The sequence below is a fragment of the Sturnus vulgaris genome, chromosome 1, assembly GCF_052056855.1.
Source record: "Sturnus vulgaris isolate bStuVul1 chromosome 1, bStuVul1.hap1, whole genome shotgun sequence".
Lineage (NCBI taxonomy): Eukaryota > Metazoa > Chordata > Aves > Passeriformes > Sturnidae > Sturnus > Sturnus vulgaris.
Genome location: NC_142243.1, coordinates 21140146 through 21152846, shown reverse-complemented (window position 1 = coordinate 21152846; position 12701 = coordinate 21140146). Strand labels below are relative to the sequence as shown.

The following is a 12701-nucleotide window of genomic DNA, read 5'->3' as shown; positions in this document are numbered from 1 at the left end:
TATTTTTTTCCCCTCATAATACTGTGTAAGAGAAAGTGAAGAACAGTATGTCAGTGACTAAACAGCTGTATTGAATCACTGTGTTGGAGAAGCTGTAGATTTCACTGTCTTCTTTCTTTTACCACAATTTTCCTCACTTGATTGAGACAAATGGAGTACAGGAAGCCTGGATCCTGACTCTTCTTGCATTTCATATTGTTAGCTGAAGAGACAATATTAATTTCTCCCAGCAAGCTACCCTGCTAGGCATCTCCCTGGAAGGGGGACTATAGCTGCAGAATGGCTGCTATTCTGTACTTCATAGCATGTGTGAAGAATAACCTTAAGCATAGTGCAGTTGATATCATGAGATTATTATCCAGGTTCAGCCGTTGCAAGGTCAAATGACAGCATTGGATTGTGCTTTGCATTTCATGAAAATGAAACTTTTGCTTATACCACAAGTAGAGAAGTTCACCAGAAGTGAGAGTTAAGCACCTATCCTGTACTGTGGATTTCTGAGGTAGCTTTGCATTTCTGAAATTATGAGATATATTCCCAGTGCATTTAAATTCACTCTGCAGACACTGCTCAGCAGTTACACTACTTGATAGATGCTAGCTATCACATGTATAGTTGTCTTCCGAAAATAGAGCATTGAGGTGAAAAAATGTACCTCTCAATTTCAGGACCCCAGATTCTCAGCCAGAGAGTTATTGGAGTATGTAACATTAGGACAGCAAGCAGCAAACATAGCACCTGCTGTGCCCGAAAAAGTTCCCTGTGGGCATCTGCACTTCCAAGATCTTTGCATGTGGGTATATCCAGGAACCCCCTAAAATGGTTCACACCAGTACTGCAGACGCAAGAGACACACACCAGTCTAAGCAGACCATCAAAAACCATCAGAAGCGTTTAAACTTAACCAGATTAAGAGCTTGTATTTGTGAAAGTGCAAACTTAGTGTTTTTAATTGATAAAAGAGACGTCTTCCTAGGTGTACAGGGAAGATAAAAGCAAAAGCCTTTTATTTTGTGAAGATTGAAAAGAAGAAAGCACAGCCATTTTGCAGAAAAGCTAAAAAATTATTAACAAAGGAAAACAGACTTCCTTTGCAGGAGATACACTTCACTTAATACTAAATGGCATATCATGAAATCAATTAAAATACTTCCAGCATGTCATGAATTATTCATCGGTTGGTTATTTTCATAGGTCTCCGTAGAGCTTTAGTAGTGAGTCAAGGTTTGCTGCTAGATGTAGACAAAATAACCAGTTGCTTATGGCAACAAATTGGAAGAAAGGAAAAGAGAAAGGCAAATAAATTACTTCAGGTGTAGCTCTGCCTTGCTGCTCCCACTACTGTCAGCCACCAAAGAACAGAGCAGTTTCCAGGGGACCCACCACACCACCATAAATCTCAGCTTTCTGCATCTTTCCTCATTATACCTTCCAGGTTCTGTCTCTCCCCAATTTTCCATAACAGAAGTAGTCATGGGTCTTTCATGGCTACACAAAATTAGCCAGTGTCTACAATTCAGAGATGCTTTGAGCCACCTCAAATGCATGTATGAGCATAGGCCCAGATGCACAAATGGACTTTGCCATTGCTTTGTTTAACTTTTCCCTAGCTAACCGCCAGAGGAAACTCCAGGACTTAAAATGAAACCCTACAAGCACTGAAATAGTTTGGGCATCTTGATGGCCAACATGAGTTCACAAGAACCCCAGGTTACTGAGGGAGGAGCCATCTAAGCTTGGCATTAAGAAATACTGGGGATTGGGAAGCCTAAATTCCCAGGACTAAATTCCCATGAACGATCAGGTGAGACTGTGCAGTACTTGGGCAGAGTTGTACCACGCTTCTCCTCGCTCTTCCGTGACTGAATAAAGGCAGCCAGGCACAGATACTGTTTCCCTCAAGCAGACAGGCATAGCCCAGTCTTGTTTACCTGCCTAGCAACACATATTACTTACATCCCAGTGAGCTGCTGATATGTAATCCTGCACTCAGGCTATTGGCATCATCTGATTAGTCTGCGAGTCTTGAGTATTAAACACTGCAGAAGAAAAACATCTAAAATTTTCATGTAGTCATAGGACTGCTCCTACCTTTATACAGCATAGTGAAATATTCATGGCATTTATAATTGAAAATGGATTTGGATTGCAAGCAACAACTTGGTGTAAACATTTTTAATCTTGTAAATTGAAAGCAAAATGGGTCCAATTTGAAAATTAGCTAATATTTTAGCGTTTCCCCTATTTTTCTAATTAACATTTAAATGTTATTGAGCAAATATATTTAGACTTCAGTTCATTCAAGTGTCTATTAGTACTACCTCACATTGTTTTTCTTCTAATTGGCTGCTCCTTATGATGAAAACTTAAATACTATCTTCCTCAATTCTGAATGAGAGGCAAGGATAAAAAAATAAGATTGAAAATAAACAGAAAAATACACCAGAACACTTCTGCATAGTTGTTAACAACAGCAGAAGTAGAAATGGTTAGGGAAGGAAATGAGCTTGTGATCCCATACGTTGCACACCTGTATCCATGTGAGATCACCCCTCTGGTCTTTATGGTTTGTCTCACCCACTCTACCTCTTTTTAGCCCCCCCTGCATACCCTGCTTGGGGAACTGCAGCCTTGCCTGTTCCCACAGCCCTCTTGCTGCTGGCCTGTATTGGCTGCAGTGGTCAAACTGGGCCAAGCACTCTCAAAATATCCCATTCTTTCTGCTGCACTCTCATTCAACTTTTTTTTATTCCATTTTCAAATGCAGCTCATACCTTAACCTCTTCTATTTTACAGCTTACCTTTGCACAGAACCATCTACTTCTCCATGCTGGTGCCTGCACTGGCAAGGGCTGTGGGCTATACACCACTGAAGAGGGTTAGGCATTTACATGCATAGTGAAAATATATCAGAGCATTAAAAAAATGTGTATGATAAACACCAACCTTTGTGCTTAAAGCTGTAAGTGATAATGATAGAAAGACTTTCATCCTGTTATTATTGCTAGTAGAGATTTCAGTTTTCCAAAGCATCTGTTTTTGATGATTGTTGGAAGCAGGATACAAGACTTGCATTAAACACAGGTTCAAACTGGTTCCAGCACTGCTCAATTCCTGCTTCTAGGGTCTCTAGCCCAAAAAGGTAAAAAATACTTCATAATCAAAGCCAACAATTAAATAATTATAACAAATATATAACTGTTTTGCATTTTTGTGTATTTTTATTCTGAAATCCTTCTCAAACTATGTATGTGAATGAGAATTAGTGGTGACAGATTTTTTGATAAAGTGTTGACACAGGTACTGCAGGAGCTGTGACTGATATTCAGCAATTACTTCTGCCCATCCAATCTCCAAATTAATCCAATTTACTCTCCTCAGCTCTACAATCAGTTTTCCCACTAGTCTTTTACACTTCACCCTATCAATGTGCCTGCTTTTTCCTTCTCTTCGCACGGAGACTGCAGGTACAGCCAAGCAGCTTTAATTCCCTCATTCTGGAAGAAGAGAGCAATAGATACATGAATTATTCTTTATCTCTTGAACATTTCAGTAGTTTTTCCAAAACGAAAATTTTTAGAGTTTTCTTTTTGTCTGTTTCATATAGTTCTTTACCCACAAAGAAGAAAGAATTCTTTCCTGTGACAGATGTGCCTTCTGGGTGGTTGGAAACAGATTAACAGCATGGTTCCAGATGCACATCTTTGGCATGAAGAACTACACTGAATTAAGAAGTGTCTCATGGACACAGTGTCTATGAAGACAATGGAAAATCAGACTCTATTATAATGCTTCAATTTCTATGCAGTTCTTTTAGATTTTACTGTAAGATTTTACCCTTCAGAATTTTACAACTCTGCAAAAAAGAAAAGACTCTCTCAAGTGTGCAACAACTTCAGAGTAACTTACTTAAAATATAGATACTAGACAAGCTTTAATCACAAAATTTATACATCAGGTCTAGGCTACCAGGCAAGTGTGAATAAATCCTGTGGAAGTTGGAGGTACAGCAGAAACTCAGCATCAAGCATGGTTTTGAACCTGCAATGTCAGACAAGGACAATTAAGTTAATTAATGCAAGCCTTTATGGGCTCTCATGCTGGTTCTTCCAGTCAGTCTGGGCGAGCGACCTTCACCATTGCTTCATGTTGAAATGCTGAAACCAGTATTTAAGCCAGCTTTTATATTAAATGCACTTCTATACATACATGTGAATGTGTATGCACGTGTGCGTGCACACACACACACACACACACACACTTATGTAAGTATACTTTCAAGGATTTCAAGGAATGAAAGACCAATCCAGATGTCAAGACAAATACATTTCTCATTGGGGGAACTTGGCTATCCGTGTTTTGCTTCTCTCATTTTTATTGTGTTATTTAATGCAGGATTGCAAGGTGTTAAATACAAGTTAGAGCAAATGGCATAGATAGAAAGAAGGCTTGCCCTTGCCAATACTTACCTAAAAGCAGCTTTACTGAAGTCTAATCTTAGGGTGTCACATTTTATGTCCCATTGATGTGTGGCCTCACAGCATGGCACAAAACTGAAATCGAAATTAGGGAGTTGGGTTTACAGAAGAGGCATTCCTTGAAGAGAGGGGGGAGAGAAGCCAAGGCCTATAGCCTCTCTCATCTCCCAGCTTTTTAAACTTCCTACAACCACTAAATCAGCAAAACCCTTTAAAAACAGTGCTTGTAACAGGACCACTTAAAATAAGTTCTTTCTTTAAATAAATTTTGATGCCCAACCTCTCTTGCAGCAGGACCAGCCATTCCTTTGAAAGTGGGATTTCTCATCCCACAGCATTATTTTAAGCACCATTTCCTCCCTTTATAATACAAGACTGTCAGAAGCATTCCTGAGTTGGGTTTATTGAGGAGACTGTCTTTCTAGTCATGTGAACACAAAGTCCTTCTCAGAATTACAAAAATAACCTGTAAACAAGTATTTCATTTGTACCTCTCTGTTGTCATCACATTTTCCTTCCCTGTGGCTGTAAGTTTCTAAGGCAGAATAGCTATTTAATGATCAAACAAACAAACTGGCACTGTTCACTCCTAGAAGAAAAATACATCAATAAAACAAGAAATACTTCAGTTAAGTGTTAATAGACCAGGTGCCACAGTTTGCAAAGTAATTACCTGTGGATACCAAAGGATTACAGCTGAAAAGAACGAGATATCCTTTCTGTTATTACTGACAGATAGAAGACAGTACCTGGTCTCAATTTAACAGTTGGAATTACATGAGTAAATGTAATAAAAAATGCTCCTCTATTCTTGCACTTGACAGCTGCCTGTCAAAAATTGCACTTGACAGCTGCCTGTTTGTTCACCTGAAGCTCCAATTCCAACTGTTTTGGAATGGAAATGAAAATAGCAGAGATGATGAAAATACAGTGTATGTAAGTATCTATAATGGATATGATATAGCATAGTATTATATATATTAAAAATCATGTGTGAGCATATATATATGTATACACAAACACACATAATAATGGTAACGTTTGCATTATGAGTAAGGTTAGTGCTGAACCTGCCAGTTTATCTGTCTTGTAAGTAGAGAACAGGAAAAGAATAATTGAGTTACTCCTATTTTTCTCAACGCTGGAAACAGTAGATAAATTCGGTTTTATTTTATTTTAATCTAAACCCAAGGTGCTATTCACAAGGCAGAATACAGAGCCATGAGTGATGATGAATTTTGATTTGAATGGAGATGTCATAAGCTGAATACTCCCCCATCAAAGAGGCTGGGCAAGGTCTCTCAGCTGACAGGGATCTCTGCACTTGGACTGACAGCCGGCCCAGGAAACAACTGATGATCCTGTGCCAGCTGCCTGCTGGTGTTACTGAACTTGTTAACTGTGCTTATATTGAAGTGATAAACTGCTTCACACACAGAGCACGTCTGGAGAAGCAGTTCACCACCAGGTGGCAGATACCACAACTTGAATTTCAAATGCTAAAGAGACCAAATGGCAGCACTGATTTAGAAAAACCCTATCTGATGCACATGTACTTTAGAGAAGTTAATAGACAATCTTCTTCTTTGACCAAGTCCAAGGATGTACTGCGTGGACCCTTCCATGCAGACTATTGATAGTTGATTATTGTGCTAGAATAAATTTTAATTCCCTGATGAATTCTTGTTAAGAAAAAAAAGCCTTTTTAGTTCACTACAGACCTTCCTTAGAGTAAGAATAAATATCTCATCCAACATTTGCTCATTTATACCTGTACTGTTCTATAGGCTAAACTCCACATAGGATATTGGATTTCTTACCAATTTCAAATATACTGGTTCAGAATAGTGAGATAAAATTAGTCCCTGAGAGCACTCATGGATAGAATGAAGGGCAGAAAATGAAAATATTACCAAGGTATTTCAAGAGTGCCTAATTCACTGTACTAAAGCTACTCAGTCCTCCCTGTAAGAAAAGAAAAGCATTATGAGCAATTTCCAAATGCTGGGCCTTCCTCTGTAATCTGTTCATCTCAGATTAGTACCACAAATTTGTATAATTTGTCTAACATGTTAGATTGCAAATGCTCTGAGGCACTAACCAGTTTTTGTCCCTGTATTTGCAGAGGGTTTAGCACGCTGGTACCCTGACAAAGCACTTAATCGAATGATAATAGATCATTATCACAGTAAGTCAAGGTGCTTTACAGATAGTTTAGTAAGCTTTGAGAAGGAAGTATTTGAGCAGTAACAAAGTGGGAGCTGGGGGACAACCATGAAGTGAATGGACTCTTAATGAGTGTATTAACTCCCAACAGTGCTAACATTTCAGAGTCTGTGATATAGATGAACCTGAACTTTGAAGATTTGTTTCTAGTATTTTTTTAAGACAAACATTTTCGTTACATTTGTAAGCTCTGTCATTACAAACTTGCATTTTTTTCCCCTACTAATATCTGCCATCGTAAAATAAGGAAACAATTGTTTTTTTAGGTGATCTTCTACATGAACTTGGAGCTGCTGATGCCAAGACCTATTCGAGCTATACTTTGTTCTCAATGTTTTATAAGCTTTTTTGGTACTTGCTTCACTCTGCAACTGCAATATACAAAGCAAGAAGATTTCTTTGTATTTTACTGATGTATCTTCCTCAGTAAGTTTTTGAAAATTAAAACATGGGATTTATCACTGGACTTTTCGATTAGGCACAGCATACTCTAATCTTAACTTGTTACCTGATCTGGGCTAATTCTGTTCCAGTTTTATTTAGCATATGGCCCAGGTGTGTAGAGAAATACATTTCATAAACTATATATTTTGCAAAATTAAACTATCACACCAATTAAAAAATGCTATTTTCAAGAAGATTTGAAACATACCCACATTGTATTTGTTCAAGTATATTTGCTTTAAAAGGACCACAAATCATCAAATGAAGTGTTTTGAACATAAAACCAACACAATTAAAGAAACAAACCACTGCAATTTAATAGCAACAATCTCACTTTACAAGATAGCAACGATGGAAACTTTGCAAAGGAATGTGAAAAAAGAATATAATTAAAAATGACAGATTTAAGACAACAGAAAACTTGAAATTAAACAGCACAATAATTCTAGTATGCGGAAATTTTATTCAGAATGTTTACTTATGCAGCATTCTGATTAGTAAGTGACACTGTATTACCAGCACTTACTGACATCTGATAAATACTATGCCCTTAAAGTAGTGTTTTTCTGTTCAGTGACCTTGCACAAACTGACAATAATAAGTAACCCAGAGCCCAAAACCAGTTCACAGGCGGTCAGTACAAAATTCCTAAACAGAACAGGAAACGACCTGGCACATACACAATGAGTAAAATGTAATTTAGTGCTAATATGGTGATTTCAATATTCAATGCACTCCACAATATTTTAGATTCCTTTTACAACATATACCACTTTCAACATGAACCAAAGCAAAAGGTGATCTGGCTTTGTGAATGGAAAGGAGCACTGAGCTGGGAACTAGGAAATCAGGATTCAACTCCTGGCTAGAGATCAGGTTCCCAGGTAACATACCTAGTAAGATGGAAATTACAAGACTCACTTTCTATGAAAACCTTGAAATTTACTGAAAATAAAGCAATGAATGTGAGTTGGGGCTTATTATTACAAATTAAATAGGAACTATATAGCACTTAAATCACTTTGGAGATTACTTATTAACTTTAGTAAGCATGACTGCTGCAAATCTGCATAAAAATAATGGAATGAAACATGATAAACTGAATGTATACAAAGGATTCCAAAAAAGTGGAAGTCACATACTTCCTCTTCTTTGAACCCAATTCATGAAAAAGTGAGAAGAGTGCAGTAAGTGTGAGTACCCACAGAAGTCTCAGAAAGAAAACTGGCCCACAGGAAGTGTGACTCCACAGGGAATTTTGGTGATACCAGGATTTCATTTCCAATGTCTTCAGTGATACTTAAGCAAATCATTACATATTTATCAGGATGCAGAGGATACTTTTCTGAAAAGGGGTCTAAATTTCAGTATTGCTTTAAGCTCATGAGAACTGTAAAAGAAAGTAAGTTACACGAGCATAAATATGCACAGGAAAATAAAACCAAAGTATTTTTCTTTTTAAATAACATGAAATAATGTGATAACCACTACCAGAGGAAAAGAATCCACAAAGATACTTTTTGCAGTTTATTTTCAATTATAATTTTTGGATAACCAAGCAGCTCTGTATGGAAAAAGCACAGAAGAGTAATTCTGGCACTTTTGGATAGTATATTTGTTTTTTCCCCAATTTTTTCTAGACACATTCAGTCCACTTGCTCAGTCGATAGTCCATTTCATATGAGCATGATTAGCCCATGTGATTCCAGAGGAAACTAACAATATATACAGTCAATGAAACTATCTTCTTGGCTACTCTGGGCCCTTTAAAATGTCTTCTAAGTCTATCCTGGCTAAACAGAATCCACAATATACATGATAGCTACAGAATACACGGTATTGAAATGAGAAATGCTCAGCACAAAATGGGACTCTTGGCATGCAGCTTAAAATAAAAGGTAGAAGTTCAGAAGTTTATAAAATCTCAAATGGGGTCAATTAAAAGGACCTAGCAAAAGAAGGGACTGTTCATTGTTACTGTAAAAAAGGCACTTTGAGAAAATGGTACCAGAATTGGAGGAATCTTAGTTGACACAAAGTTCAGTTTGGTTTCATAAAAAGGCTTCAATGCTAAGGGATGCTACTCAAGTTTCCTGCAGTTGTACATTAAAACAAATTGCTGAGTAGTTTATAATAAAGGACATAAAATGTTTACAACCAACTTGTAAAATTAAGAAAAGCATAGTATAAGCAAAATATTACTAAAAGCAGCAATGCATAGCCTTTCATTGAGATAATGCACAATTTTGGACACCATGTGTCAAACTCCTGTTTTTAAGATACTTTCAGTAGCATTATCAGCATAAAATTGGCCTACAAAACAAAAGCTTTACCAGCTCCCATTCATAAGGAGATTGAGGTCATAAACCAACCAAAACAATTTGTCAGTATTTTCAACATCCTGGATGACCAATATCAAGTATATGGAATAACAATCACACTCTTTGTTCAGCTACCTCACTGGAGGCAGCTGTTAAATCAGAGGAATGATTTTAATTCTTTTCTAACATTTACACAGTAATGCATTTAAGTTCTTTCAAATGTTGCTCACCACAGTTTGTTTTTCTCTTTTCTCTCCACAACATAAAAAAAAAAGAAGAAAAAAAGAAAAAATATCAAGCACTTCCACAGAAAGGATATTTGGCAATTTTATACTCCACTGAAGGGTGGATTTTCACAATAGCTCACTTTAGATTGAAAGTCATTAGTGGTCTTTCCTCTCGTTTCTGCCAAGGACTCTTCTTATCTTCACCTTGGTCATCTTCCTCATCCTCCTCATCTTCATCATCATCATCTTGAATGGATGTTCCATGTTCAGGACTAGTTAATGGCTCTGGTTTGGTATCCACAGTTCTGGTTTCCTCCTGCAGGCTGGGCAGCTGCACACCACTTCTCTTACTGGTGCCTTCTAGGAGGCATCGCAGAGCATTGTCCTCGGGGCTACAAACTGCTGTTCCACACTCGCTGCCACTTTGGTCCATATCATCCAAGTACACCAGCTGTGTGTAAGCTGTGCTATCTGAAACCTTCCTCTCCCTCTGCTGGTGCTCCTGCACTGGGGGGTGACTCTGTGGTGCAGACAGATGATCTCCTCTTCCCTTTCGGGCAGATTTCGGTTCATTCATGTCAACACCAGAGTCCAAACTGGCATCGTTACTCCCGTTCCTACCAGCTCTTTGGAGATCAATGTATGAATGTCTAACGTGAGCATTTGAACGCCCATCTAGAGAAACAAACCATGCTCGAGGATGAGGCAGTGGCTTTCCACCTCCTAATTCCATCAAAGCCTTTTCTGTAAGAAGCTGCACTTCGCTATTCATCTGAGCCAGGGATGCATCGTTAAGAGAGGCAGGAATGGAAATAGATTCAGACATGGAAGCATTTTGCTGACTCCACTCAGCTGCACCTGCATCTTGCAAGTGTTGCTGAGATATTGCTTGGGATGCCAACTGCTGGGGCTGCAGCTGCTGGGCAGGGTGTGGGAAAAGCCGTGCGTGAGGGTTAGGAAGCTCAGCCTGAAGTCTTTCTATATCAATCTGCTGGTCAGCTGGGACAACCAGGGGCTGGCTAACAAAAGGGTGTTCTCCAGGCAGCTTCATATAATGCCCTGGGATGACCAGTGCAGGCAAAACCTTTCTGTAAACACTGTCATTGACTTGGTCAACAGAATTGCAGCAGATTAACTGACCTGGTCGAGGGAAAGATGTGGGTCTTTCAAGGTGATCAACTGAACGAGACATCATACAATCAGTAGGTCTGCAGTCCAGCAGCTCTTTTTCAGGGGCTGAAGGTGTGGGGTATATTTGTTCCTGAATATTGTATTTACTTCCAGTAGCAATATGGTTCATAGATACTTGAATTTCTCTCTCTTGCTTTTCAAATAAAGGCTGAGACAGCATAGCATTGTAACTTCTCCTATACTCATCTTTGATAGGGGACTCATAGCCTTCAGCTGTTTCTGTAGATTTTCTTGTCTTTAGAGGAAAACTATCTGCTGACTTGTGGTAGTCTTTTCTTAGAGACCCACTGGGAGTCAGGTCATCCAAGGAAATTCTGCTCTTGTCTTTCTCCTTGTCAGAGAGCAGTTCCTCTCGGGAGCTGAACTCCTGGGAAGTACTGAAGGAGTGTTTGAGCATAGGTGTATGCATATCTGCTTCTCCAGTAGGTGATACCATCTCCATGTGGACAGCACTGATTAATTCCTTTGCCCCTGAGTTTTCAGCGTGTCCATTGCTAGCAACAGACAATCCACCTGGAAATTCTGACTCACGACGTGAAAATATTAAATTTATATGGGACATTGAGGTTGCTTGATCCTTCTTAGAAGTGTCCAGTGCTGTTGCAAGTTGCAGTTTCTTATGATGTTGACGTGGTCTTATGCATTTTCTTCTATAAAAGCCAGTAACAAAAGAAGTTATACATTTATGACTGTTGTACACAGAAACAAGAGAAGCAAGTGTGTCTTAACAGAAGATTTTTAAGCAGTGATTAGTATTAGGGGAATTGAACTTTTATTACATAATCTAAAAATTAAAAGCTTATCCCAGCAGCGAAGATAAAATTAAAGAATAACTAATGTCATTTGGGAAATATCTCAAGTACCAATTACAAACTGGAGTAAATGTCTAGAGAAGGGAAGTATAAAATCACTCATTATTGTAGGCATTTGCTGATAATTTAACATTCATTTTAATACAACGCCAATAGAAAGATCATTTGCAAATGCCTAACAGGTACAGAGATCTTGAACCTATACCCATGTTTGATAGGAAGTTACATGGAGAACACAGGTACAGATGTGTGTGATTCACTCAACTACCATCCTCCCAAAGGCAGGGATTTATATGCTGCATGTAACCAGGAACACAGGAAATTTGATCTCACTGTTCCTTTCTTCTTCAAGCGTTTGCTTGCCTTTCCCGCCCCCTCACAGGAAAAATGTTTCAATATAAAAGCTTTTAATTTCATAAACACAAAAAATTTGTATTTTCAACATGAACTAAATAACTAGGATGATGAATCTTACCTGCAATAATACAAAAGCAGACAGAGCAAGACTAGAAGTATGAGAGCCATCCCTCCTAAAATTGCCAAAAGAAACATTGTGTGATAGCTGGTAATGTCGTGTGTTACGACGGGACCTGGAAGACCAGAAGAGAGAATTTAGACCTGTAATAATCTGCAAATAGGAAGAGGAATAACAGTTGAACAAGGAGAGGGACACCTCCCCTTATTATGAGGGTGCTAAGCAACACTCCTGCTCATATCCCTGGTGCCTACTGAGCAGACCATCTCTGGAGAAGGGAGCAAGTTGTGGAGAAAGCATGTGTTGGTTTTCATGACTGCAAGTCCAACTAGCTCATTCTGTGGAAAAGCAGTTAGTTTCAATGGGAGCATGCATCAGTGAATGCTGCTTTCCAGATCCTGACACTGTGTGCCAAAGCTCTCCCCACTGGAGAAAATCCATCTGAGCATCTCCCAGCACTGTAATGCACAAAGCAACACTGTGGGCAACAACTGCTCTTTAACATCTGTGGCTCCTCACACCAAACA

At 38.6% G+C, this 12701-nt stretch overlaps 1 protein-coding gene across 2 annotated transcripts in view; it reads right to left on the bottom strand.

The window, feature by feature from the left end:
- Nucleotides 1-7440: 7440 nt before the first annotated feature.
- FAM171A1 (family with sequence similarity 171 member A1) overlaps nt 7441-12701 on the bottom strand; it is an 87208-nt gene continuing 81947 nt past the window's right edge. For both annotated transcript variants that reach the window (XM_014875637.2, XM_088161197.1), the window contains exons 7-8: nt 12175-12289; nt 7441-11537 (exon numbers count right to left, since the gene is read on the bottom strand). In XM_014875637.2, coding sequence (XP_014731123.1) covers nt 9833-11537; nt 12175-12289 — 1820 coding nt within the window. In that variant the 3' untranslated portion in view covers nt 7441-9832. The remainder of the gene's footprint in view (nt 11538-12174; nt 12290-12701) is intronic.